This window comes from Cicer arietinum, chromosome 8, assembly GCF_000331145.2.
Source record: "Cicer arietinum cultivar CDC Frontier isolate Library 1 chromosome 8, Cicar.CDCFrontier_v2.0, whole genome shotgun sequence".
In the NCBI taxonomy this organism is placed as follows: Eukaryota; Viridiplantae; Streptophyta; class Magnoliopsida; order Fabales; family Fabaceae; genus Cicer; species Cicer arietinum.
This window is the reverse complement of record NC_021167.2, coordinates 3,789,107-3,812,190: the sequence shown is the minus strand read 5'-3', so window position 1 is coordinate 3,812,190 and position 23,084 is coordinate 3,789,107. Positions and strand designations below refer to the sequence as shown.

The 23,084-nt window shown below is 32.3% G+C and overlaps 3 protein-coding genes across 4 annotated transcripts; 1 reads left to right on the top strand and 2 right to left on the bottom strand.

Annotated features, from left to right (window-relative positions):
- Positions 1-469: 469 nt before the first annotated feature.
- Positions 470-1,912, bottom strand: LOC101503583 (uncharacterized). The gene is made up of 2 exons (XM_004511818.4): positions 1,257-1,912; positions 470-666 (listed from the first exon to the last, which is right to left on the bottom strand). The coding sequence occupies exons 1-2, from the start codon at positions 1,860-1,862 to the stop codon at positions 583-585; spliced, it is 690 nt and encodes a 229-aa protein (XP_004511875.1). The 5' UTR covers positions 1,863-1,912; the 3' UTR covers positions 470-582.
- A 5,759-nt stretch (positions 1,913-7,671) lies between these two features.
- Positions 7,672-11,085, top strand: LOC101503264 (DNA-directed RNA polymerases II and IV subunit 5A-like). Its single transcript, XM_004511817.4, has 4 exons — positions 7,672-7,826; positions 8,228-8,667; positions 8,977-9,090; positions 10,783-11,085. Exons 2-4 carry the CDS (start codon positions 8,287-8,289, stop codon positions 10,906-10,908), a joined length of 621 nt encoding a protein of 206 aa, XP_004511874.1. The 5' UTR covers positions 7,672-7,826; positions 8,228-8,286; the 3' UTR covers positions 10,909-11,085.
- A 974-nt stretch (positions 11,086-12,059) lies between these two features.
- Positions 12,060-22,865, bottom strand: LOC101502934 (suppressor of RPS4-RLD 1). 2 transcript variants are annotated; one of them, XM_004511816.4, is made up of 24 exons: positions 22,498-22,865; positions 22,264-22,373; positions 21,355-21,992; positions 21,238-21,282; positions 21,010-21,111; positions 20,842-20,922; positions 20,035-20,101; positions 19,634-19,734; positions 19,426-19,533; positions 19,000-19,070; positions 18,821-18,877; positions 18,317-18,425; positions 18,152-18,232; positions 16,227-16,313; positions 15,720-15,926; positions 14,973-15,307; positions 14,332-14,418; positions 14,161-14,260; positions 13,494-13,585; positions 13,373-13,411; positions 13,156-13,246; positions 12,786-12,883; positions 12,389-12,698; positions 12,060-12,295 (listed from the first exon to the last, which is right to left on the bottom strand). In XM_004511816.4, exons 1-23 carry the CDS (start codon positions 22,617-22,619, stop codon positions 12,410-12,412), a joined length of 3,117 nt encoding a protein of 1,038 aa, XP_004511873.1. In that variant the 5' UTR covers positions 22,620-22,865; the 3' UTR covers positions 12,060-12,295; positions 12,389-12,409. The 2 variants fall into 2 exon arrangements, with proteins under 2 accessions (XP_004511873.1, XP_027193136.1); XM_027337335.2 differs by lacking the exon at positions 21,238-21,282.
- Between the last annotated feature and the right edge of the window lie 219 nt (positions 22,866-23,084).

The following is a 23,084-nucleotide window of genomic DNA, read 5'->3' as shown; positions in this document are numbered from 1 at the left end:
AAAAAATATATTATATTTGTGTGGATCCGATACATATTTGAACTTACTTTTTTTTTATTAAACAACGTTATAGCAAAAGTTATACTCCATTAAATGTCTCTTTCATCAATCTGAGTAATCTTTCCTACGAAAAATGTTTACGTGTACTTTATTTTATATTTTACTTTTTTGGTACATTATTGATACTCTCTATCAATAAAAATAAATATTTTTCCTCTTTTAACGACTGTTTTCATAAGTGTACTTCCACGGCTCTAATATATAGTTCTTACTTAACCAAAGTCGTTATTCGTTAATATACTAATATTACTAGATTAAAAAAGGCATTATTCGTGTGTCGGTGCTTACCCCTTCAAGCAAGCAATCCCAAGGTAAAACCAAAAACTCACGAAACAAGTGCAAGCAAAGCACTACTAATGTCTAAAATATAACGACAAAAACAAAACCAATAATAATAGAATAATAAGAGTTGAAAAAAACAATGGTAAATAAATTTAATGTTAGCCCATAACAGGACCAAAAAAAGAAAATAAATGATACATGATGAATATCGATCGTAATAACAACAATGAAGTCACTTCTCTAGAAGATAAAAACAAGGGTAGCCCAGCCCAAAGCCAAGCATCCTATCACCTTCTGCAAGCACCTGATAGTCTCTGCTCCACTCTGCAACACACAAAATTCAGATCTCAGTATCTTATTAACTCAATTAATTAATTGTTCTCCTGTCGCTATTAATTTTCTTTGTCACAAGTAGACAATATCAATAACTACCATGACCAAAGCATGGAGTATATTTATAGCAACAATTAAAATTTTCTAATTTTACTAGTTTTCTTTTAGCATTCAAACTTCCAACATTGTATAGGAAGAGATCTACAATAGCAGGAAGAAAGATATCAAAAATTTAGATATTGATAATCATAAAATTAAATTAATATAAATTTAAATTTAAATAACTTAAATATAAAAAAATCGTCTATTTTCTAATAATTATATTGGTTAGTTTTTCTAACAAAACTCTAGATGCGAGAGTCAAAATAATCAAATCCACTTAAATAGTGGCGCGTGAACACAGAACACCATAAGAATAAGACAACATTAGAATTCAAACAGAAACTGAGATTTTAAGCATCTCAATGTCTCGTCTCGTGTCACTATTCAGATCTAAGACTACATTAGTAAATTCCAGATCTGATACGAATTGTACGAACAACAAAAAATAAAAAGCGCGAAAACACGAAACAGAAACATACCTCATCCGCAGCGGAAGCCGGACCAGGAGACGATGCATCAATACTAGGTCCAGGAGCACCTACCGGCGGTGCTGGAGGTCCTAACAACGACGGAGACGGTGCCGGAGCACTGTGTTTCTTCCCTTTCTTTACCTTCTTCTTTGATTTACTCGGAGCTGGAGCGGGAACTCCAGCGGTTGGTGTAACTGCCGGTGCCGGAGTTGTTGGTGCTGGTACAGGAGGAGAATTTGCCGGAGGAGAGCTCACTGGAACAGGAACTGGTGGAGAACTCACCGGCACTGGTACCGGTGGTGAACTCACCGGAGTAACCGCCGGTGGTGACGATGCTGGAGGCTTAGCTACCGGAACTGGAGCAGCGGCATTTGAAGAAGGAGACGTAGCTGGTGTTGCAACTGCATTTGCAGCAGTAGGAGAAGAAGTTGGTGGTGCTGACGTGGGAGAAGATACAGGAGCGGGTGATTTAGGTTTGGAAGGGGTTGTGACGGGAGAAACAGTAGGAGTTGTTACGGTTGGTGATGTTGTCGGAGCCGATGAAGGAGATTGACCTCCGACGCCGGCGACGACAATGCAGATGAATGCGAGGGTGAGAACACTGTTACGATCCATTTTGTTTTGTGTTTTTGTGTGTGTGAGAGATTGCAATGTTGTGGAAAGATTTATAAAGAGAGAGTCTTCGTTAATGTTTTGATTTTGATGCGTCAGAAAATGATGAACGGCTGTTGATTAATCTGGATCTGTCTGGTGAAGTGGGACCCGCGGTAGATGGGACATCACTAGCCGTTAGATTTAACTTATTTGGGTTGGGCAAAGAAGCTTCGCCTTTCGGGTCCCACTTAGTCTGGAACAGATCAACAGAACACAGATTTTTTTTTTTAGGGGGGAACAGTCATTTATTATATCACCAATAAAAGAAATTTCGTTATTCGCAATTCAACTGGAAAAAAAATATAATAACATTGGTTACTTCCTCTTTCTCATAACATGTCAGTTGTTTTAAATATGCATGCATAATAAGATGATAAATTTTTATTCAATAATTAGATTAAATTATTTTCCACTTTCGATATAAGGTTATTAACTTTGAATACTTTATTGATATTATGAACCACATAGAAGGTACGATAAATTTAATAAAATAAATATTTATATATTTTAGAGTTTAATTGTGTATGGTAAATGATAATCAATCATTTAATATTATATATTCTTTTTATTTTTTTAATTGTTTTTAATTATTTTAAATTTTAAATTTATTTTGTTTTATTAATTTGGTAGCCACTTTTTCCATTGATATCCAAGAATTTATCTTATTTTTATTTTAACAACAAATCAGCATGATATTGGAGAAATAATTACTCATTTCATTTAAATAATAATACTGATATCTTTTTGGTACAATAAATGCAACTCAGTTTAAATTTGAATTCTTTTTTCAATATTTAAAATGTGTAATTTAATAACTAGACTATTTGAATAAGAAAAGAAAAAATTTGAAATGATTAAAAAAATTGTCAAATTTTGCACCGTTATTGTGAGTGGAGTAGGTGCTAAGTAAGTTCTCAAAATCTGATTGAGATTCAACCAGTCTGGACCGGTCCCATTAGGCGCATGTGACATCCAATAGTTGATTAGATGGGACATTTCATTTGGTATAGACGAACAAAAGAAAAACACAAGGGACAAAGGCATAATTGCATGAATCATTTGCTAAAATAAAGTGCATGAATCACATATTGACACTTTTAATAATAATATTTGCGTATCTATAATTATAATTTTCTGAGATGAATTCAGCCTCTCATTTGTCATTTGTTTTTACATCTATTTTTTCACATCTTCCATATATTACATCATAAAGTGCATATATGTCCAAATAACTTATTCCTATTTTACATTTTGTGTGGTGTCCAACAAAATATTTGTTCTATAGGGCAATGGAATAACCTCAGCCAATGTACTTATATATGTAATTAATAACTTCTATGATTAATTTTGTTTTTAATCTTAGAAGAATGATAAATTACTTTTATGATTGATTTGTACTATGCTACAATGGTTTAAATTTCTTTTACAAGTATATTCAATGATGTTTTTTAAAAAAATAGAATAATCTGATTTTGTATATAATTGGATCATATATAAAATACTTTTTGTATACTGTCTAATTAAATTTATAATTTATTTATTTTTGAAAATTAACCATCAATCAATTATTTCTTTTAGATAAAATATTTGTTCTTTTTCTTTTTGTTATGAAAAATATTTGTTGATTTAATCATGAAGTTTTTAATTTTTGTTTTGTGGTGTTTGACTATTTGAATGTGAAAAATCATTTAAATAAATTTATTTTAACTACAAATTTGTTAAATGTAAACAACTGACTTATATTTAAGGATGTAGTTAGAGTACATGATATAATGTAAAAGAAAATCATATATGGACGTACAATCATATTGCAACATATAAATATTTGAGTAAATATTTTACTAAATAATATTGAAATATGATTAGAAATTTGTGTAAAAAAATATAAATTATTTATGTGTGGTTGTGAAAATATAGGTTGAAGTACATTCTCGCATAAAGAATTGGAAAATAAATTTGACTGTGTGTAGTCTAACAATCATAAAATTGATAATTATCTGATTAAAATTGAACAATTCATTTTTTAAAATTCAATAATAATAAAATCCGCTTAAAGTTTAGTTTGTCCTATTATAATCAAACTATTGCAAATCTTCTGAATTATTCGTTCCGAGATGACGTGGCCTACCTCGTTCTAGCACAAATAGATGTTATCCTTTTCAACATTTTTTTTTGTTTTACATTCATCTATAACATTTCATTTTTATATGTAAAATGATAGCAGTGGGAGAATATGAAAGAAATAAGAAAGGTGTAGGAGACAGAATAATTAAGAGAAAGATTGAGAATAGTTTTATGATAGGAAATCTAAATCCCTTAACCTTACCTCCCACTTAAGACTACTCCTCCTCCTAATGACTCTTACCTTGGTTCTTTTGATTGCCCTATCATGAGGGCGCCCACCAAGTCCAACACTTCTACTCTGTTAATATTGTGTTGTCTTATTTTTGTCTGATTTGTATAACAATAAACAATGAAGACAAAATTTCACACTTTTTTATTAAATAAAAATAAATCTTTTTTCTTGAATGAAAAATCGATGACAATCCCTGTATGTTTTTTCAATAGTTACTGAGTTTGAGAGAAACAAGTTAATAGGACATTTTTTTTTCAAAAGTTTAATATTAAATTTTTCAAGTGAAATATATATAAAATAGTAGTTAAAAAATTTATATATTTAAATTAATTTTTTTAATTAAATACATCAATATTTCAACTATCTTTTTTCTTATATTTCAATTCATAATGAGTATTTCTTATAGAAAATATTTAAATTATGCATAATAATAGAAAACAAAAGCTAAATTATTACTTCAAGATATATAATCTTTTGTTGAAATTCAAACGCAAGAGGCCAACAGTGCAAAGGTGGAGTGAAGAGAGACGTGGTGTGGGGGTTGGATTCGAGCGATGCAAATGAGAGGGTGAAAATTAACAAAATAAACAACATCAATAATAACTTAAGATTTAAAAGCATCCACTTCAAATCAAACAAGAGAAAAATGATTAATTTTGTTATGTTTCATTCTAAAAAATGAGTTAATTGTGTTTATATTTCATCTGGGAGAGAGTATTAATCAAATATATCCCATTCTAAAGTAAAATATTATCTCAAATAAAGTGAATGATTTGTCTCTCTTTATCCATACTCCCATATTCATCGAGCTCTCCACTTCTCTCTTGACTTTTTTTTTTTTTTTTTTTTTTTTTATGTTAAAAGAGGGCATTTAGGTTGTTGGAGAAGTAGCCATGGGAAGATTGGTTGGAGGAGGGGGTGAGACACAATATTGGTGAAGATGAGGAAGCAAACATAATTGAAGGTGATAGGGATGGGGAAACATCAAAATACATGTCATACAACAAAGCTCCACAAATAGGAGGGGGGAAAACCTCCACAAATATGAGGAGAAAAAACCTTCATATTAGAACCCATACATAACATATAATTTTACTATTTTAGTCTCATATTTCACTATTTAGAACCTTTTTCATATCTAATTTATAACTTATTATAATGATGTGTCATGCACATTAATGATTAATAATGAATAATTATTATTCATTATTTGACATTACTTATTTGGATGCACCGTCACAAAATATATTTTAGTTAAAATATGCATCAAAATTGGTTATACTCCTCCTATCCATTCCTATCTCCATCCCTATGTAAGCTTTAGTTCACATTTGAAGAGTAAAAGTTAGTTTATATTTGAAGATAATTTTTTGTAGTGTAGTATTTATTATAAATTACAAAAAAAATTGTCATCATTATAAATAAAAGTTAATTACCTTTAAATTATTTAATATTATTATTTTTAATACACTATTAATTTAATTCATAGCATTTAAAATTTGTTTAGTGATAGATATATAATATGATATAAAATTGAATAAGAATATGATATGTTAATGACACGATAAATATTATTATATCATGTGTTTGAAACACACATGATAACTAAGATAATTACAAATTTTTTTGGTAATATATTTAATACATCTATTATCATGACATTATATAATATATATCATATTTAAATAATAAAATTACAATTGTGAACAATTATATATGAAATAATTTTATATTTAAAACTATCCATTAACAATAACAAATGAACAATTTAAATTTTTAAAAAAGTATGAGTAATCAAAATGATTTTATTTTATTTCTTAGAATATAAATAAAGATACGATATATGTAAATGGAAAAATACCATTATAAAAAATTATATTTATTTTAAAATATTAATTAATTTTCATATTTTGTTATATACTTATTTTAAATTTTGATTAATTTTCATATTAATTTTAAATTATATATAAAGACAAAACTACCAATGTGATAAAATCATAAATATTTTTTAAATTAATTATTAATATTTCATTTACAATTTAAATATCAAATTCTATTAATTTTTTTATATATATTTATATTTGATTAGATTTATTTTTTTATATTTTAGATTATATTTTATAAATGATTTTTATATTTATATTTTTTATATTTTATAAGAATAATTAAATAAATTATTATTGTTATTTGATCCTGCTTGTTTCGAATTCATCTCATATTAATAATACAAATTTTAATTAGATAAATATCATAAAATAAAATTCTAAATTAATTTATTATATTTTATTAATTAATCAAACACTTAATTCAGAACAATATTTTAGATTAACTTATCATAAATTTATTGATTTATTGAACACATTCATATAAAATAACTCGTTGGTATCATATTTATAATTACAATGTTGGTACCCACACCCCTTACATTACTACCCACACCCTTCAAATTTATAAAAAAACAAAAATACCTAAAATATCCTTTGATATTTATAATATTTTTTACAATTTTACTAACTCATAACTCACTTTCAACATTCATCAATCTCATGACTCACATATCAAAAAATCATCAAACCTCACAAACCCTATCTAACAATCATTTAAAACTCACATAATTGACTGATAACCTACACCATCAGTTTCTTCATCACATTATGGTTAAAGTGACCTAAAAATGCATGTTTGTTGGTCTGTTTCTGAGTTCGAATTTTTCTTCTTCTAAATCTGGGGATTGTACGTGAACTCAGTTCACGTATTTTATATTGCTGCATGAACTAAATTCACGCACATGTATGTGATTTAAAATTACGTAATCAATGGAGTTTGAAAATTCAATATGTACGCGATCTTAATTCACGTACGTGTACGTGAATTAAGATTGCGAAATCATTGAAGATTGAAAATTAAACTATTTACGTGTGAACTCAATTTCACGTACGTTTAGTGAACTAAGTTCACGTATATTTACTGAAATTTAGTTTACGTAAACGTACGTTAACTCAACGTAAACTTAATGTGAAATTGAGTTCACATAAATGTTAGCAAAATACGAAAGAAGATTGATGATGATTAATGAAGATTAATGATGATTGATGATGATCGATGATAATTTATGAAGATGGTTAATGATTATGATGATTAATGTTGAAGAAAATGAAGAAGGTGTTGAATGAAGATGATGGAGATAAAATAAAGAAAAAGAAGATGGTTAGGTTAACGAAGAGAAAGAAGGGAAGGGTAATTTGGAAATTATAATTTTTTTAACATTTGAGGGGTGTGGATAGTAAATTAGGGGGTGTTGGTAGTAAAATTGTTGTAATTATTTATTTCACATTAAAAAATAAAAGTTAATAAATTTAACTTATTTTTATATTAAATCTAAAAAAAAGGTCTAAAATCTAAATACTACAACTTGTAACATTCAATCCATTGTATTCACCTAACCTCTCACCTCCGTACCGCCGCACGCTATCTCTTCCCACGCCAGCCATCCTTTCTCCGTCTCTCGCCGTACGCCTTCGCGTTCCGTTACCGTCCTCCGTCTGCGTCTTCGTCCGTTTGCTATTTTTGTGAGTCGCTATTTATTTGCTGATATCCTTTGGAATTATGATTTGGAATACGATATTCTTCACTTAGTGGAAATGTACTCCAATAGAAACTGAAAAACGAATCTAGATTCTTCATAATTTCGTTAACATTACTAGTATTCCTCTCGTTCACAACAAATTTCATTTTATGTGGTTTCATATTTGAGTTCTGAAAACGGATTTAACTTGGATTATTTAGGGATTTTTGCTCTATCTATGATTGGTGCTCTTTGTTAGTTTATTTATGCTTGTTGTAAGAGATTATGATTATGATGTGATTTGATTTAATGGCCGTATAAACAAATTTTACAGTTATTATTTACAAAACGATTAATTGTTTATTTTAATCTTTATATTATTATTATTATTATCATTGAAATTAGAGGGACGAGTGAGAGCTCAGGCGTGGTGTGCCTACCCTTGAGTAGAAGAGGACGCCACAATGGGGTTTCCGGAGGAAGAGATAACGAGGCTGTATAGGATCCGGAAGACTGTGATGGAGATGCTTAGGGACAGGAATTACCTCGTCGGAGACTTCGAGATTAACATGTCGAAACACCAGTTCAAGGAGAAGTACGGTGAGAACATGAAGAGAGAAGACCTCGTCATCAACAAGACCAAAAAAGACAAACCCTCTGACCAAATTTACGTCTTCTTCCCAGAGGAAGTTAAGGTTGGTGTCAAGACCATGAAGACTTATATCAACCGTATGAACTCCGAGAATGTTTACAGAGCCATCCTCGTTTGCCAGACCAGCCTCACTCCTTTTGCACGAACATCCGTCGCTGAAATCTCCTCCAAATTTCACTTAGAAGTCTTTCAGGTAATTTATCAATCAATCAACGAGTAAACCACCAAATTCATCGCCAACTTTATACGCACTTTCAAATTGGTCACTGAGATTACAAATATTTCAAATACTTTTAGACATTTGTCCTGTCAGAGCCCTAAAGCCTAAACCCTTAGAATGGATATGAGTAACGTTTGATAGAGTCAAAGACGTATTTGAAATATTCGGGACCTATTTGAGAGTGCCTTGTAAAGTTTGGAACGAATTTGATGGTTTACTCATCAATCAATCAATACTTGGTTGTTAACGGTTGAGGTAACTGTCGCTAGTGTGTGGATGCAGGAGGCAGAATTGCTTGTTAACATAAAAGATCACGTGCTTGTGCCAGAACATCAGGTGCTCACTGACACTGAGAAGAAAACCTTACTCGAGAGATACACCGTTAAGGAAACTCAGGTCAGTGTATTACTTCTATTTTTTGGAAAATTTTGTATTATTTAGAATGTGACTAATTGAATGAATATGCATGATGGCATGGTAATATTGAAGAAAAGATAAATTAAAATGTAAATTATTAGGGCTTTGTTAGTGACATGCACAAAGAAATAATAGCTGATGTTGGATTGTTATTCGTATTAGTTCCTTTTTGATGATTTTTGTAGTAGCTGATAGTATTTGGTGAAGAATAATGCTAGTAACACACTCTGTTTGATTGGTTAGAATATATATTAGTTCTACAATATTTATATGGGACCCAAATAGAGTGTTATTAGAAAATGTGTGTTGCCAGCACTCCTCTTCGATAAAATTGTTTATTTCCTTTTTTTTTTACTAGTAGTGTTTTTGTTGATCTGGAAAACAGTGCATCAATTTCAAAATGAACTGAGCTTGAAGCATTTTTGCATTTTCCCCTCCTTTAAGACGACACTCGCTTCACAGACCCACATTTTCCTTTTCCATTTAAACTCACATTCTGTCTTCCACTCTGATCATCCTTTTAGCGATTTTCTTTGATAGTCTTAAATAGTCACTTGGGTGAGAGTATTTAGAGTGTAGCGTCGCATGTTGTAAGTGGTGTACCCTGCAACATCAAGCTTCCTTGCCAATTAGCTCATCATACTAAAATAATTGAATGGTTAAATTTAGATTTGGGGTTACAGATATCGAATTTAAACACTGAAATTTGTCTAGGCATCTAAAGATTTGAGAGGAAATCAGATGATATATAATGCATAAGTCTAGAAATTAGAGTGATTTTGGTAGGTACAAACTACAAGAGTTTGACGGTTTTAAAGTTGAATATAGTGTATAATATTTATTCTAGAAAATGTAGTGATTTGTCTAGGCATTAAAGATTTATTCTCAGGTTACTGGATACTGAATTTTCTAAATGATACAATACTTTATAAATATAACTGCATCATTTGTACTACCTCACTCTCACCGGTTCGTGATTTCGTATAAATATAAATTAAAACATACGAAGTCCTTTGCAACCAAAGCCACTAGTTGGAACTTGGAACTATTCCATTTGCTAAACACCTAAAGGAAGCTAAGAAGACTATTTTTTTCATATATAAGGGGCAGCAACACAGACTTATCCCAGCCATTTGCCTCTAACTGTAAACAATGAATAGCTACAAATTACAATCACAGCAAACTGCTATAAAGCAATGCCCTTTTGCAACATTCTCTTTACTTATCCCAGCTATTTAGTTAAAGTAAAATAATAGCATTTTAACTAGGCATTTGAAAAGTTTCCGCACATGCATGTATTCCTGCGTACACATGCTTCATCTTCTCTGATTTTCATCTTTCTTCTTTCCTGCTTCCATGATGATGAAGTATACAGTCCAGTTTCTGATTCTGAATTGGACGTAATTAATAAGCATGCAGAAAATGTAAAATTATCAGATTTGTCACCCTTGTCATTCGCTTGTCCTGAGAGCTTTTGAATCTATTTAGATTGGATAGATAGTTCTTTTGGTGAATATGTATTTTTCAGTGTTTATATTTTATTCTTTGTCTAATGGATGTAGCATTTTTGTTTGCATATTGTCTTGTATTTGCAATTATATCATTCTACTACAATTTTTTGCTGATGCTGACATGGTGCAATATATCCAACATTTATGGTCTGTATCTCAGCTACCTAGAATCCAGGTGACGGATCCTGTTGCAAGATATTACGGTCTGAAGCGAGGACAAGTTGTTAAGATAATCCGGCCAAGTGAGACTGCGGGACGATATGTTACATACCGATTTGTTGTATAAGATTTTCCTTCCCCACCAATATATATGAGAAGCATAGACACTGATTATACATTTTTTGGTAATGGGTGTCAATACAACATGACATGTGTTGTTATGTTTTGTAGTGATAATATTTAAATGGAACTTTATTTCTGTACAAGTATAGACCTATAAATTTTACCAAGTTGATAACTTTTATCTTGCTGTAGTTTTTTTTCCTTCTTTTTGGTAAATTAAAATTAGGGAGGAGAAATGGAGTATATGAATGGACAAAAATTAAAATTAAAATTAAATCATTTAATATTATTTAATTATTTTTTATTTAATTTTTTTTTTCATTCATGTGTGCCCAAACATTATTGATTTGGGGTTATCCAAACAAATATTTTTTCTAAATTTCATGTTATTATGAAAAGGTAATCGATAGACTTACTAGTATATGAATAGGGAATAGGTATTCATTGTATATTTAAGAACAATAAAAAGATATATTATACATATAATTCTTTAAGTGTAATTCATTTTTCTCTCAATCTCTTTTAGTTTATTTTACTCTAATTTGATTTTTTAAATTAAATTTTGTTTATATTATTAGCCATTTATCTCGATTTCAACAAGTATAAGTTCAATTGAAAATTTTCAATCATTTAAAATTCTATCAAATACTACAACAATATATCTTTTATACCAATCCTTTAAAAAAATATTTATCAAATATTATAAATAATTTATATTTTTCTATTTTTCTACAACAATTGAAACACATGTATAATCTTAAAAACAAGTTAATAAAAATCTTATTATATAATCAATGTATTTAATTTATTACGATGTTTTGATTTATCTTAATATTTTATGATAATAATTAAAAAAAATTAAAAACTAAATACATAATTTAATATATTTTAATGACAAACAAAGGAGAGCAATTGTCCCCCACCAAATTAAGCACTCCCTCTCTCTACTATAGCACCTCCGATTTGAAGCCAAGCTAAGTAAAAAAAATAAACTCATTCTTCAAATGTTCGTTTTTTATCTGCTTCGTTCACAATACTTAGCACCGTCGAAAATAGAATACCCCAAACTCAATCCAAGCACACACAGACGGTATGTGTCTATTTGTCTGTATATATCTTTATTCTGTTTGGGAGAGGGAGAGGGGGCTGTAGTGATTATTGAATAGTAACGAACGCAAAAGGTCATTTCATCGCCCAATGGCTAAAGTTATACATTAATTTACAAATTACAATACCATATCATTACAATTTTACACAATTTAAATAAAAACTGTGTACATGTTAAGCCTCAATTGAAGATCAATGAGCCAATGCTTTCAAACAGTTCTGCTGCTTTCAACAGAAGGTCTTCAAAAGCCAGCAGCAATATTGTTATTATGCAACCACACAGCCTAAGAAATCATATCAAAATACATGGAATTTGCTTTAGCAAATATTTTGAACTGAACCTTAAAAATGGAAGGTAACATGTGCCTCAGACTCACCTGGCCATTGTTTCGAAGAGTTCATTCATCATAAGAGCTCAGGGCAGAAACAACCGACCCCGTCGTAGCAAAAGTTGACGCGACATCATGATAGTCTTTCCATGAGGTTGTCACCTTCAGAGATGGGTATAGCCAACTTTTGACTGAATCCACAAAGGACTTTGGATCCAAGTTCAAAATAGCTTCCCAATCAGCTTGGAAACCCTGTGGGATGCTTCCTGTGAACTCCATATTAGCAGCAAGTAACAAACCCAGCATAACTACAAATCCAACTGCAGCAGTTCCTCTGGATAGTGGCATAAAATTATACCTGAAAAACGATGTGGATATATTAATAGAAATAATTGCAAATTCACCAAGAGACAAAGGTTATTTTTATATTTTGATAAAGTCATACCAGTAATATGTCATCCTTAAAATTGCATCTCTCACATTTTCAAGCACATCGAAATCAGTAGACCCATAATTCTCACCACAGTAAGCATTGCAGAGAGCCTAATGGAAAAAAGCACCAAGCAAGATAAATTTCCACAAATCATTTGGTAGCATTAGTTATAAAGAACGTGTATTTTGATGAAATGCAAGAGAATAAATACTGCCAGCAAATTTCTAAACAATTCCCATGGAAGTATCAAACATCATTTAATGATACAGCCAGCATGGGATCATGTGTAAAGATCAAAAGAAATATTCAATTCAGAAACAAGACATAAAGTGGACAGATCGCGACATATGATCTATCAACTAAAAAAATTGGTATAACATACTTCCCATGCCATTGCCATTTCTGCATCATAATCTTCCCATCTTGCAGGTGTACAAGGTGTTCTAATTGCAAAGTCAAAACCATGTTGCCCCCTGAAAAAAAGTATTTATTAATTCCCACAATTAAATATACATGTATGAAAGCTAAAGTTAAGTAGCAAGAAAAGGGAAATAGGGAATAAATAACTTGAATTTTGACAAGACTAAAAAATAGCTTACATTTTTACAAGTGTTATCCTTGTCCCTTCAAGCTGTTTCCTGCAGAAGCATTAACATCCAGAGGTAAGCATTTGAAACATTAGATGTTCGTCCAGGTTATATTTGCACTAGGCGCACTTACCCTTCAAATGCAGTACTGTTGCACCAAGTAGCCGACCAGAAATCCTCACCGACAACTTTATAAAGGTCAGAGCATGATTTTGCATGCATGATCTGCACATCAAATATTTAACTTTCCACTGTCATAAACGCATGGAATATCGAAATATTAGCATTCAAACTGCTATTTGACAAAAATGGTGACATGTAACATCCAACGGAGACTATTATAAAAAACTCACGACAATCACAAGCAAATTGAAGAGAAACTTGGAGAACTTATACAAAAAAGTTGATTGATTATTAAAACATCTTAAGCTTATTTAGAAGGGAAGTCCAATTCCAATCAGTTAGCTAAGAAAATTAAACATTATAACTAAAAAAAGAAGATTACATGTTTCAGAGTTGTAATCTAAAATCATTGATGCATCTTTAGCTAACAACTTATGTTTTTAAGATAATTGGTTCTTTGCATGGTATGGAATTGGAAGCCTCTATAAACCAGAGCTCTATCCATGCCTCACCCCATTGTTAGAAAATGTCAGTTGAGGGAAAAATCAATTGTTTAGATATTTGTTCTTGTGCATTGTCCATGTTTCAAGTTGGGGTCACAAGTAACGGCAGAGGGCCCTAGCAACGTAACAACAACAAAAAAGAAGAAAATATCTAGATAAAAAAATACAAGTCACCTCTTCTAATCTCCCATCTTTGGAAAGATGAATGATTTGATCTGTTTTTCCGTGAACATATGATCTCTCTTTCATGACAGTCTTTGCAATATCTAAGGTCCTGTGGCATTTAAAAAGAATGAGCATTCCTAAGCCAGTCGATCAATATAGAACTAAAAAAAGTCTCTTCACCTTTCATAGTTAGGAAAGTATCGGACAACTTTGGCCTGTCCCAGAATTAAGGGTGTGTGAGAACCAAATCCAGAATTAAACTCCTCACTGCAGTGCAAAGAAAACAATTAAAAATCCAAAACAAGATCTCAATTTGATTAAATTCCAAACTAATAATCTGGAGAAACTGGGAAGTTAACCAAATATTGTGGCAAGCAAGCAAATACTTATCTAACCTAGACCAACATAATTATCAGCCAATTTTCATAAAACAGCATAAGGAAAACTTAGTTGCTCTTGAAAAAATTTATAAGAATAGTTACAAGATTTCTTAAGATTAGTTTTAATATTTCTTAGCTATTTTCATGATTTATTTCCTATTTAAGTAGGATTTAAAGTTCTGTATTAGTATAAATAAGGGTTACTGCTTGATTTTTAAAAATAAAACATCAAACCATAATCAACAATCCTATCAAACCATAATCATAATTTTAAGTCTATTCTTTATCTAAAAAACCATATAACTTCAACACAGATAAAAGACCATGCACACAGATAATAATCGAGAACAACTGGACATTCCAGATATAAGGAAAAATGTTCATAGTAATCAAATGCATTAACAACAAAACATGGGATGACCGACACATAACATGGTTTACCTTAGCTTATTCACCCACACAACAGGGTCACAAGGCTCCGAAATCTGTCTCCATCTAACAGCTATTGAGTAAATATCTTTCCATGACATGTGACGGCTGGAAAATTTATCATCTACAATACCAGGTGAAGATGTTTCGAAGGCACTACTTGTGCTACAACCTGCACCTCCCCTATTCTGACTGGGCATGTTAAATCTTTCCCTCCTCCGAACCCGCTTTCCATGCTTAGAGTTTGAGTTGTTTTTATTAGAAGATTTCCATTCCGCTTGTAGGGTACGCCAAATCTTGGAGACCTTTTGTGCAATTTCAATAGCAGCAAATCCTGCCATACGATGCTGATAAATAAGAAAAAAATGACAGAATTAGAGACACAAGCATTAAAAAATATAGAAATGTCAACAATGTGAGAATAACTATGAACATTGGTTAGATGTAAGTTGCTTTAAAATTCAAACATTTAAAATTTACAAGTAACAAATACTTAGAATCAAGCATAATGATTAAGATAATAATATGAAATGGTCTCAAATGGAAATTTAATATGAATGTGTGATTTTTGCAGTAATACATGCCATACCTTTATGAGTATAATCAAGTTTCATAAATAGATCATACATGTCATCCAATAAACCATGACATATCAATAAACCGTGTAATCAATAAACCGGAGTCTATTGGGACAAAGAAAAAAAAACAACAGAAGTAGACTTAGTTAGACATAACGACAATAACATAAATTCAATTTACCTGACGTCTATTAGGCAGGAAACCAGGACAATCATACTGGATTTTCTTGCCAATGGAGTCTGCAGCCTGTATAAGAGCAGACTTCTGCTTTGTAAGAGCTAACTCCTGCTTTCTAAGCTTTCCCTTTCTTAAAGATTCACGCAAAGGAGGTTGCCTGTAAACCTTTTCACATACATTCTTCGGATGCAATCTTTTGCACCAGTACTCCTGAATATAAAGAAGTCACAAATAAATATGACAGCATTGTGAATCCAGGTATTACAAAAAACAGCTCTAACATAATAGTTTTCGAATAAAATTTGCTATGCTTCTAAATCCCACAAAGAAACTCAAGTTATAAGGCAGATAAGAAAAAGTCCTGAGTTTCTGGCGCATTCAGATGCCATCGCAATGATACCATGATTCCCAATGGTTCAGTTCTTATATCCCATAACACAATTAGTAGGGCCAAATTAAGATACCAAAATTATCAAAGAAAGGTGATGGAATAAGTTTCATAACTTTTACCTTAAAAAGTGGATCGATATCCCCATCAATATCAAACCAGCAAAACTCACTGTTAAACTTTGAGGCTGTGTAAAGAGCAATCTCTTTCTGCAAAAGATAAGGAGAGTTTGAATCACATCACTGAACCAAGCTCTTAATGCGTAAAACATAAAAGGACAATGTTGACTGCATCACACAGATACATACAAGTTCAAAAATAGAATTTCATAAAAAGGGCGGCCAGTTCAAGAGGCTAAGGCGCCCACCAGGTGGGTGGGATCTGGGGGATCTAGATGTAAGCAACCTTAAGCCCACAAGCAGATATACTATTTTCCAATATTTGAACCCATGACCTCCAGGTCACAAGGTACCAACCTTACCGTTGCATCAAGGCTCGCCCTTGAAAATAGAACTTCATAATGCCCTAAAATTATGTTTAGAACATGTAGCAAGATCAAAAGAAAGCATTTTCTCAATGGAGGCATACAAGATAACTAATCAACATGCACAGCCAAAGCAGGGGAGAACAGCACACCGATGAAAAATGCCAACATAATTTTGCATGTTCACCCTTAGCAAGTACTAAATTTGTAAATTGGGAAGCTATATTCTCCCATACTTTAACCTAATGCTTCCTTTGAAAATCTACTACTCCACGCTCTCAGCTTTGTTAGTAGTTTTTTCATGGTAAATGGAAATGTATATTTGTTCTTTCATATAAAGAGAAGAGTATTACAACAAAACAATCAAGCCTGATTCTCACTAGGTGTGATTGGCTATATGGATTAATCGATGCCACAATACCCTATTAAGTTCACAAATATACCATTTACTTTTAAATTTCTCTAGATGGTTTGACCTTTAAATTTCATTGGTCTCTCTTTACCTCTAACTAATGTAATATCCATCCTCTATCCAATTATCTCTCCATACTAGTGCTTTGGCTGGTCTTCTCTATACATGTTTAAACCACTTAAGCCGTGACTATCATGTGGTCTATAATTGGGGATTCTTCAAGTATTCCTAATCTCGTCTCGTGCAGCTACTCATCCATCGAAACATTCTCATCTCTATGATACTAGTTACTTTCTTGTTAGCTCTTTACTGCATTCTGTTCCACACAGGATTGACCCTTATGCGCCCCTATAGTTATAGAAAGTCATCAATATCCCTACTTTATGTTCTTACTCAACTTCTTTCTTCTCTAGGGCCTTCCACAAGACTTTCTTGGAAGCATATCTTGTCTTTTCAAATAATGAAAACCATGTGTAGGTCTTGCTTATTTCTCTAATACTTCTCTATCAATCTTCGTAGCAGGTGTATAGCTTCTATAAGTGATTTCTGTCATAAACCAAATTGATTTTCTGTAATGTAGGTCTCTTGTCTTAATCTCTGCATAACTACTATCTTCCAAAACTTAACAGTATACTTACAAGTTTACTCCCTCTATAATTTGCACAATTTCACCTTTAGTCTTCAAAATAGGTATTAAATTACTCCTCCATTCATCTGGCATGGTCCTTAGACTTCATAATCTTGTCAAGAAATTGTTAGTCGTCTTATGCCTTTTCTCCAAGTCTTATGCCTTTTCTCCAAACCCCTTCCGTACTCTGCAAGTAAATTATCTTAGCTACTTGTCTTACCATTAGCTATCATCTTCAATTCTTCTTTTACATCAGATTCTTGGATTCTTCAGTAACAGGAGTAACTTAAATCCACCTTTATAATGTTAATTCTATTAAAGTCCAAACAATACTGGTGTCCTTCATTAAAAATATTTATGAAAATAACTCTACCATCTTACCTTGATGTCTTGTATTATGGCCAATACTATTTAGTATTTACTCCTCATCCTTAATGCATATAACTTGGTTTAAGTCTCTTGGTTTTCTTTTCCTACTTATAGCAAGTTGCACTACAATATACTATTTTACAGTATAACAAACCTGATAAAAGGCAAGGCACTGGAGCACAAACTTATCCATTGAGTCCAATTCCAAATCCAGGGCTGCATCGTAATCCTTGACCTGTGAGTTGTGACCATCAAATAAAGTTGTGTACTAACAAATGTGAACTAGCAGTGCTCCCAAAAGCTAAAATTAAAATCTTACCGCCTCTTTGTATTGTCCGACAGCATGGTAGCATGAAGCTCGTAAATATAAGGACTCAATGTTGGCACCATCAATGCTCAAGCCCATCGTCAAATCTTTGACAGCCTTCCTGTAACAGCCAGTCCCAATTTAAGTACATATTCAACAACCAGCAAAAATTTATAAGTTCGAAACCCTCCTCCTAATTAGATCTCATTCAGTTAATGTAGTGAAAAACAGAAAGAAAAAAAATCAAAGTTTTCCCTCCATGACAACTCATAAGTTCCTAAAACCAATCCCAACCTTTTTTACTCCCTAAAAGCTTCCAACATATTCCATATTCTAATTCTAAATTTTTTATTCTATAACTGCGTGTATGTCTATCGGTATATCATCAAAGTTCTTGTTTATTGTACTGTATTCATGGACCCAATCATTAATAAATTGAAAGTTTGCAGCAAGAAATAGTCGTGTGAAACAAATATTCAATCTCCAACAGATCAGCAGTTATGATAGCATAAATACCTATGATCTCCCATTGCATGGAACAAAAGGCCACGCAAATGATAAGCTCTTGCAAACCTATCATCAAAGCTCAAAAGCAAACATTCTCAGATAAAGAGGTAACAAGCACAAACTACATCAAGTGTAATAAACCACAGGAAACAGTGATAATATAATCCTGTTTCATTCACAACAATTACCTCCCATCAATTTGCAGCACGTGAGTTAGACATTCCAGAGCTTTTGTCGGCTTTGATAAATCTTGATAGAACTGCCACAAACCTTATATTCAGAATAAAACTAACACACGATAGCCTACTAAACAAATTAAGTTTACAAGTAACAAAAAATAATGGATACTTCAATTCATGTTGGATGGGTAAAATGGAATACAGGCAAACAAAAATGTCATGGATAAGAGTAATGACAAAAGATATTATTAGAGACCAGAGTGCACACATATACAACTAATCACAGTTCAAATTTCAAACCAGAAAATAATATTCGTACAGATGATTCAGGATTTTCAGAACCAGGCAACCAACAGCATTATAACTACACTACATTCAGTTTTGTCATGTGCTAATAATCAATACATACAGTAATGTACTATAATTCATAGATACCTGAGTCAGGTGTCCCCATGCTTCCAGGAACTTTCTATCAAGTTGAAGCGATTTTAGATGTGCTTCCTCGGCTTTCTTATACTCGCCAATAGAAGACAATGCCAGACCCTGTAAAAGGACAATGTTTGCACTTCAAGTAAAAGAGACAAAAACCAACATCAAGGCCTCTTAATGAACAAGGATTTAAATGCTAAGACTTAGGACCCACCAAATATGTGTAAGCAGACTTATTATCCCTGTCTAGCTGCACACAAGCAGAAAGGTCTTCAACTGCCGCATGGAACTCTTTAAACTTGAAATTCACAATTCCTGTTTTGAATTTTAATGAAAAACATCCTTTAGACTAGAGATACATGATGAGTTGTTCACTACAACAAAAAATCATTAGTTCAATGTTATCACCACAACCATTTAGAGTCAAACTCCATAAAGTAAAAATTAACTGAGACATTAAACTTATGCAGGATAATATCAATAATAAATACTACAAACTCATTTCACATAAAATTAATCAAAGCTTTGTCTAGACATGAAGGAGTTGCCACATGATACATGGATCAATCAGTGATAAAAAAACGAGATGAAAATACTCAGTGTTAGCCGAGATACCTCTCTCGTGTAAAATGTCTGCTGTGTTGGATTCATACTCTAATGCCTTAGTCAAGTCTTCAATAGCCTGAAATAGGAAACAGTGCTCAGTGTCACATTTATTGATTGTTATTTGTGCACGAAAATCATCATATACAATCAGAAGTGGCTCAGGTAAGGCATCACAAGAAGCACAAAAAATTTCAATCTTTCATTGTGCAATAACTCGAATCTATCACAATAAAAATCACATAATTCTTATAATCACATTAGTTTATTTTAGACCGAAATAAAAAAGGAAAAATACTTGACTACAATTCCATAGGTACGAGTGGAACAGTTCTCTTATAAACAAAGGACACGTGTGCATTTTGTTTAAGATTCAACAGAATCTTTCCATCTTCAACTCAACCTCTTCGGTTACACCAAGAGTGGCTTAATGATGTGGGTCTGATACATCATCGCTCTGACTTTCAAAGAAATAATAAAAGCATTGTATTTGAACAAGAAATAATATAGGCATTGAATAAACTAAAAGCTTTAAGTCGCAAGTGTAATCCATATCAAACTCACAGTCTCACACCTTCGTCAGAGAAGCGGATTCATACAAAAATAAAAACGAAAATATTTTGCCATTTTAATTTTCTGCAATGGAATTGATTCACTTCATTATTTTGTGAGTGCACATCAATGGACCAGACTTAAACCCTTGTTGAACTAAAATAGCCAATTATTCAAACAACAAAAATGAGATTTCAATCACAAAAATGGGATTTAGGTAAACTTGAAAATGTCAGACATATACTGAGATAGAGTAAGCACTCTCACCTCAACAAACTCCCCCAAGGCTGCTCGGGCCTGACCTCTCCTCTTCCATGCCTCACCAGCTGATGGATTGAATTGTATAGCCTAAAGTATACAAAACACATAACTACATATAGTTTGAGGAAACTAACATATCAATATGCACCGTTGCGATATTTTTTGTATAAATACCTTGGTAAAATCAGCTATAGCAGAATGAAGTTCTCTCTTGAATGCATAGGCTGTCCCTCTTCCTATCAGTGCCTCAGGATATGCAGGGTCCTCTTTCAATATCTGATTGTGTGATGGACACAATTTCACAGTTTGTCATTTGATGATCAATAAAATAAAAAGAGAATACAAAAACAAGTACGTAAAAGTATGATACCACGAGTATCAATAAGGAGGACAACATTGCACCTGATCAAAAATGGATATAGCATGAGCATATTTTCCTTCATTAACCTACAAAAAATACAATATCTATTATTCAATTAAACAGATAAATACAGCAAATCAGCAGTTGCAGAAACAAACCTCTGCTATTCCCCGTGAAAGCCGAAAATCTACACTAATCGACTTCGACTTTGAAATCCGAGCAACACAGAACTTTTTATTTTTCCTTGCATCACTATTTTTTTCACTGGGGAAAGTAAACTTAAAATTGGGGATTCTAAGAATTTCAGCAGCATCGTTCGAATCACTTGATTCACCGCTAGTAGTAAATACTTTATCGCACGATTCTGAAGTATCACTTGAATCATTACATGACTCAGAATTATAACTCAATTTATCAAGAACATCAGGGCTTCCATTCACTTGGCCATCACATTTATTAGGCTCCCTACCTTCACTATTTAATCCATTAATTGCATCAAATTTATCAGTAGACTTTAGCAAGATCTCAGATTTATCACTTGTACTGCTACATAATTTAGCTTGGGTCTCACATGTTTCAGTCAAGTTACTATTACATGAAGAATCTGATTTGGCTTGCAGCATAGGAGATCCATTGGTTTCACACAACACGTTGCTACTTTGTTTTGCTGTCACCAAAAGCTCTTCAAGTTCTAATAACTGCTTCAAATCTGTAGACTGATGCTGAGCGTGTTCATAGCCTTGCTCCCATACCAGTACTGCGTCTGATTTCCTTCCCAATGCAGAAAGCGCGTGACCTAGATTACATAATAAACCAGTATTATTAAGTTCTAAATCCACTCGTCCATTTCAATCGTGAAATTTAAAATAAAATACAATTGCGTGATGATAATATACAAAAATAGCATGAATAAATCAATTAAAACAAATTGAACTCCAAAGCTAAATATTGATATAAATTTATAATCCATCAATTATTCTTACGAGAACTAAAATTGCAGAACTTTTATACAAAACGGTTTGAAAAAGTAGATACTGATTAACGAATTTAATGGACAACAAAGAAACCTTTCAGAATGTAAGCTTGAAGAAGCGAAGGATTAAGCTGAAGCGCTTTATCGCAATCCTTAATTACGTGCTTGTGCAGTTCCAATTGACTGTAACAGAAGGCTCTGTTGCTGAAATAAAGCACCGGAACAAAATTAAAACACCGAATTCGCATTCAAAAGAGACGTAATTAACGACGATTAAAAATTGAATCGGAGAAGAAATGAAGGTGCGTAAAAGTTTTTGTGTGCAAACCATATATCTTGAATAGCACCAGACTGAGAAACGAGCGAATCGAGGATTCGAATTGCCTTGGACCAATCCTTGGAGCTACAAAGCTTGGCTAGTTCGGCTCGCTGAGAGGTAACAGGAGCCATTGATATACGATGTGCACAGATCAAAGAGGATTTTTTGTGTGTGTGAAGTTTGTTTTCTTTGGCTTGGTTCAGGGATTTTTCATAAGCGGGTTTCAGATGTGAAGAATTTTGGGTATGGACTATGGAGATGCAGAAGGTAAGGGTAAAATGGGGAATGTGGGAGTCAAGAGCTTGTGAAGCTTTGGAAATTAGGAGGAATGTGAGGACGAGAGAATCATTGGAAGGGTGCGTCGAAAATGGAAGTGGGGTGAGTGATCCATGACGCGCTTAACGTGTGACATGCACGGGCGATAAAAGGATGGGCCGGCCCAATTCTGAGGTTGGGCTTGGTTTTTGTAAGACAGTAGCCTTTTTTTGTGTGAATTGGAGTAGTTGCTTTTAGTGTTAGATAATAAAAAAAAGATAGTAGTTTTGAAATAACAAAAAACAGGTAATAACGAGTGTTTAGATGCTTTAATAACTCGG

Bases quoted from the DNA above. Each gene is read 5' to 3' on its own strand.
- LOC101503583 (XM_004511818.4), bottom strand. From the start codon at position 1,862: ATGGATCGTAACAGTGTTCTCACCCTCGCATTCATCTGCATTGTCGTC. The intron at 667-1,256 runs GTATGTTTCTGT...TGTGTGTTGCAG, and splicing joins CGGCTTCCGCTGCGGATGAG to AGTGGAGCAGAGACTATCAG.
- LOC101503264 (XM_004511817.4), top strand. From the start codon at position 8,287: ATGGGGTTTCCGGAGGAAGAGATAACGAGGCTGTATAGGATCCGGAAG. The intron at 8,668-8,976 runs GTAATTTATCAA...GTGTGGATGCAG, and splicing joins TTCACTTAGAAGTCTTTCAG to GAGGCAGAATTGCTTGTTAA. The intron at 9,091-10,782 runs GTCAGTGTATTA...TCTGTATCTCAG, and splicing joins ACACCGTTAAGGAAACTCAG to CTACCTAGAATCCAGGTGAC.
- LOC101502934 (XM_004511816.4), bottom strand. From the start codon at position 22,619: ATGGCTCCTGTTACCTCTCAGCGAGCCGAACTAGCCAAGCTTTGTAGC. The intron at 19,071-19,425 runs GTATCTATGAAT...GGTTTGTGGCAG, and splicing joins CATGGGGACACCTGACTCAG to TTCTATCAAGATTTATCAAA. The intron at 13,247-13,372 runs GTAAGCTATTTT...ACTTTTTTTCAG, and splicing joins AGGATAACACTTGTAAAAAT to GGGGCAACATGGTTTTGACT.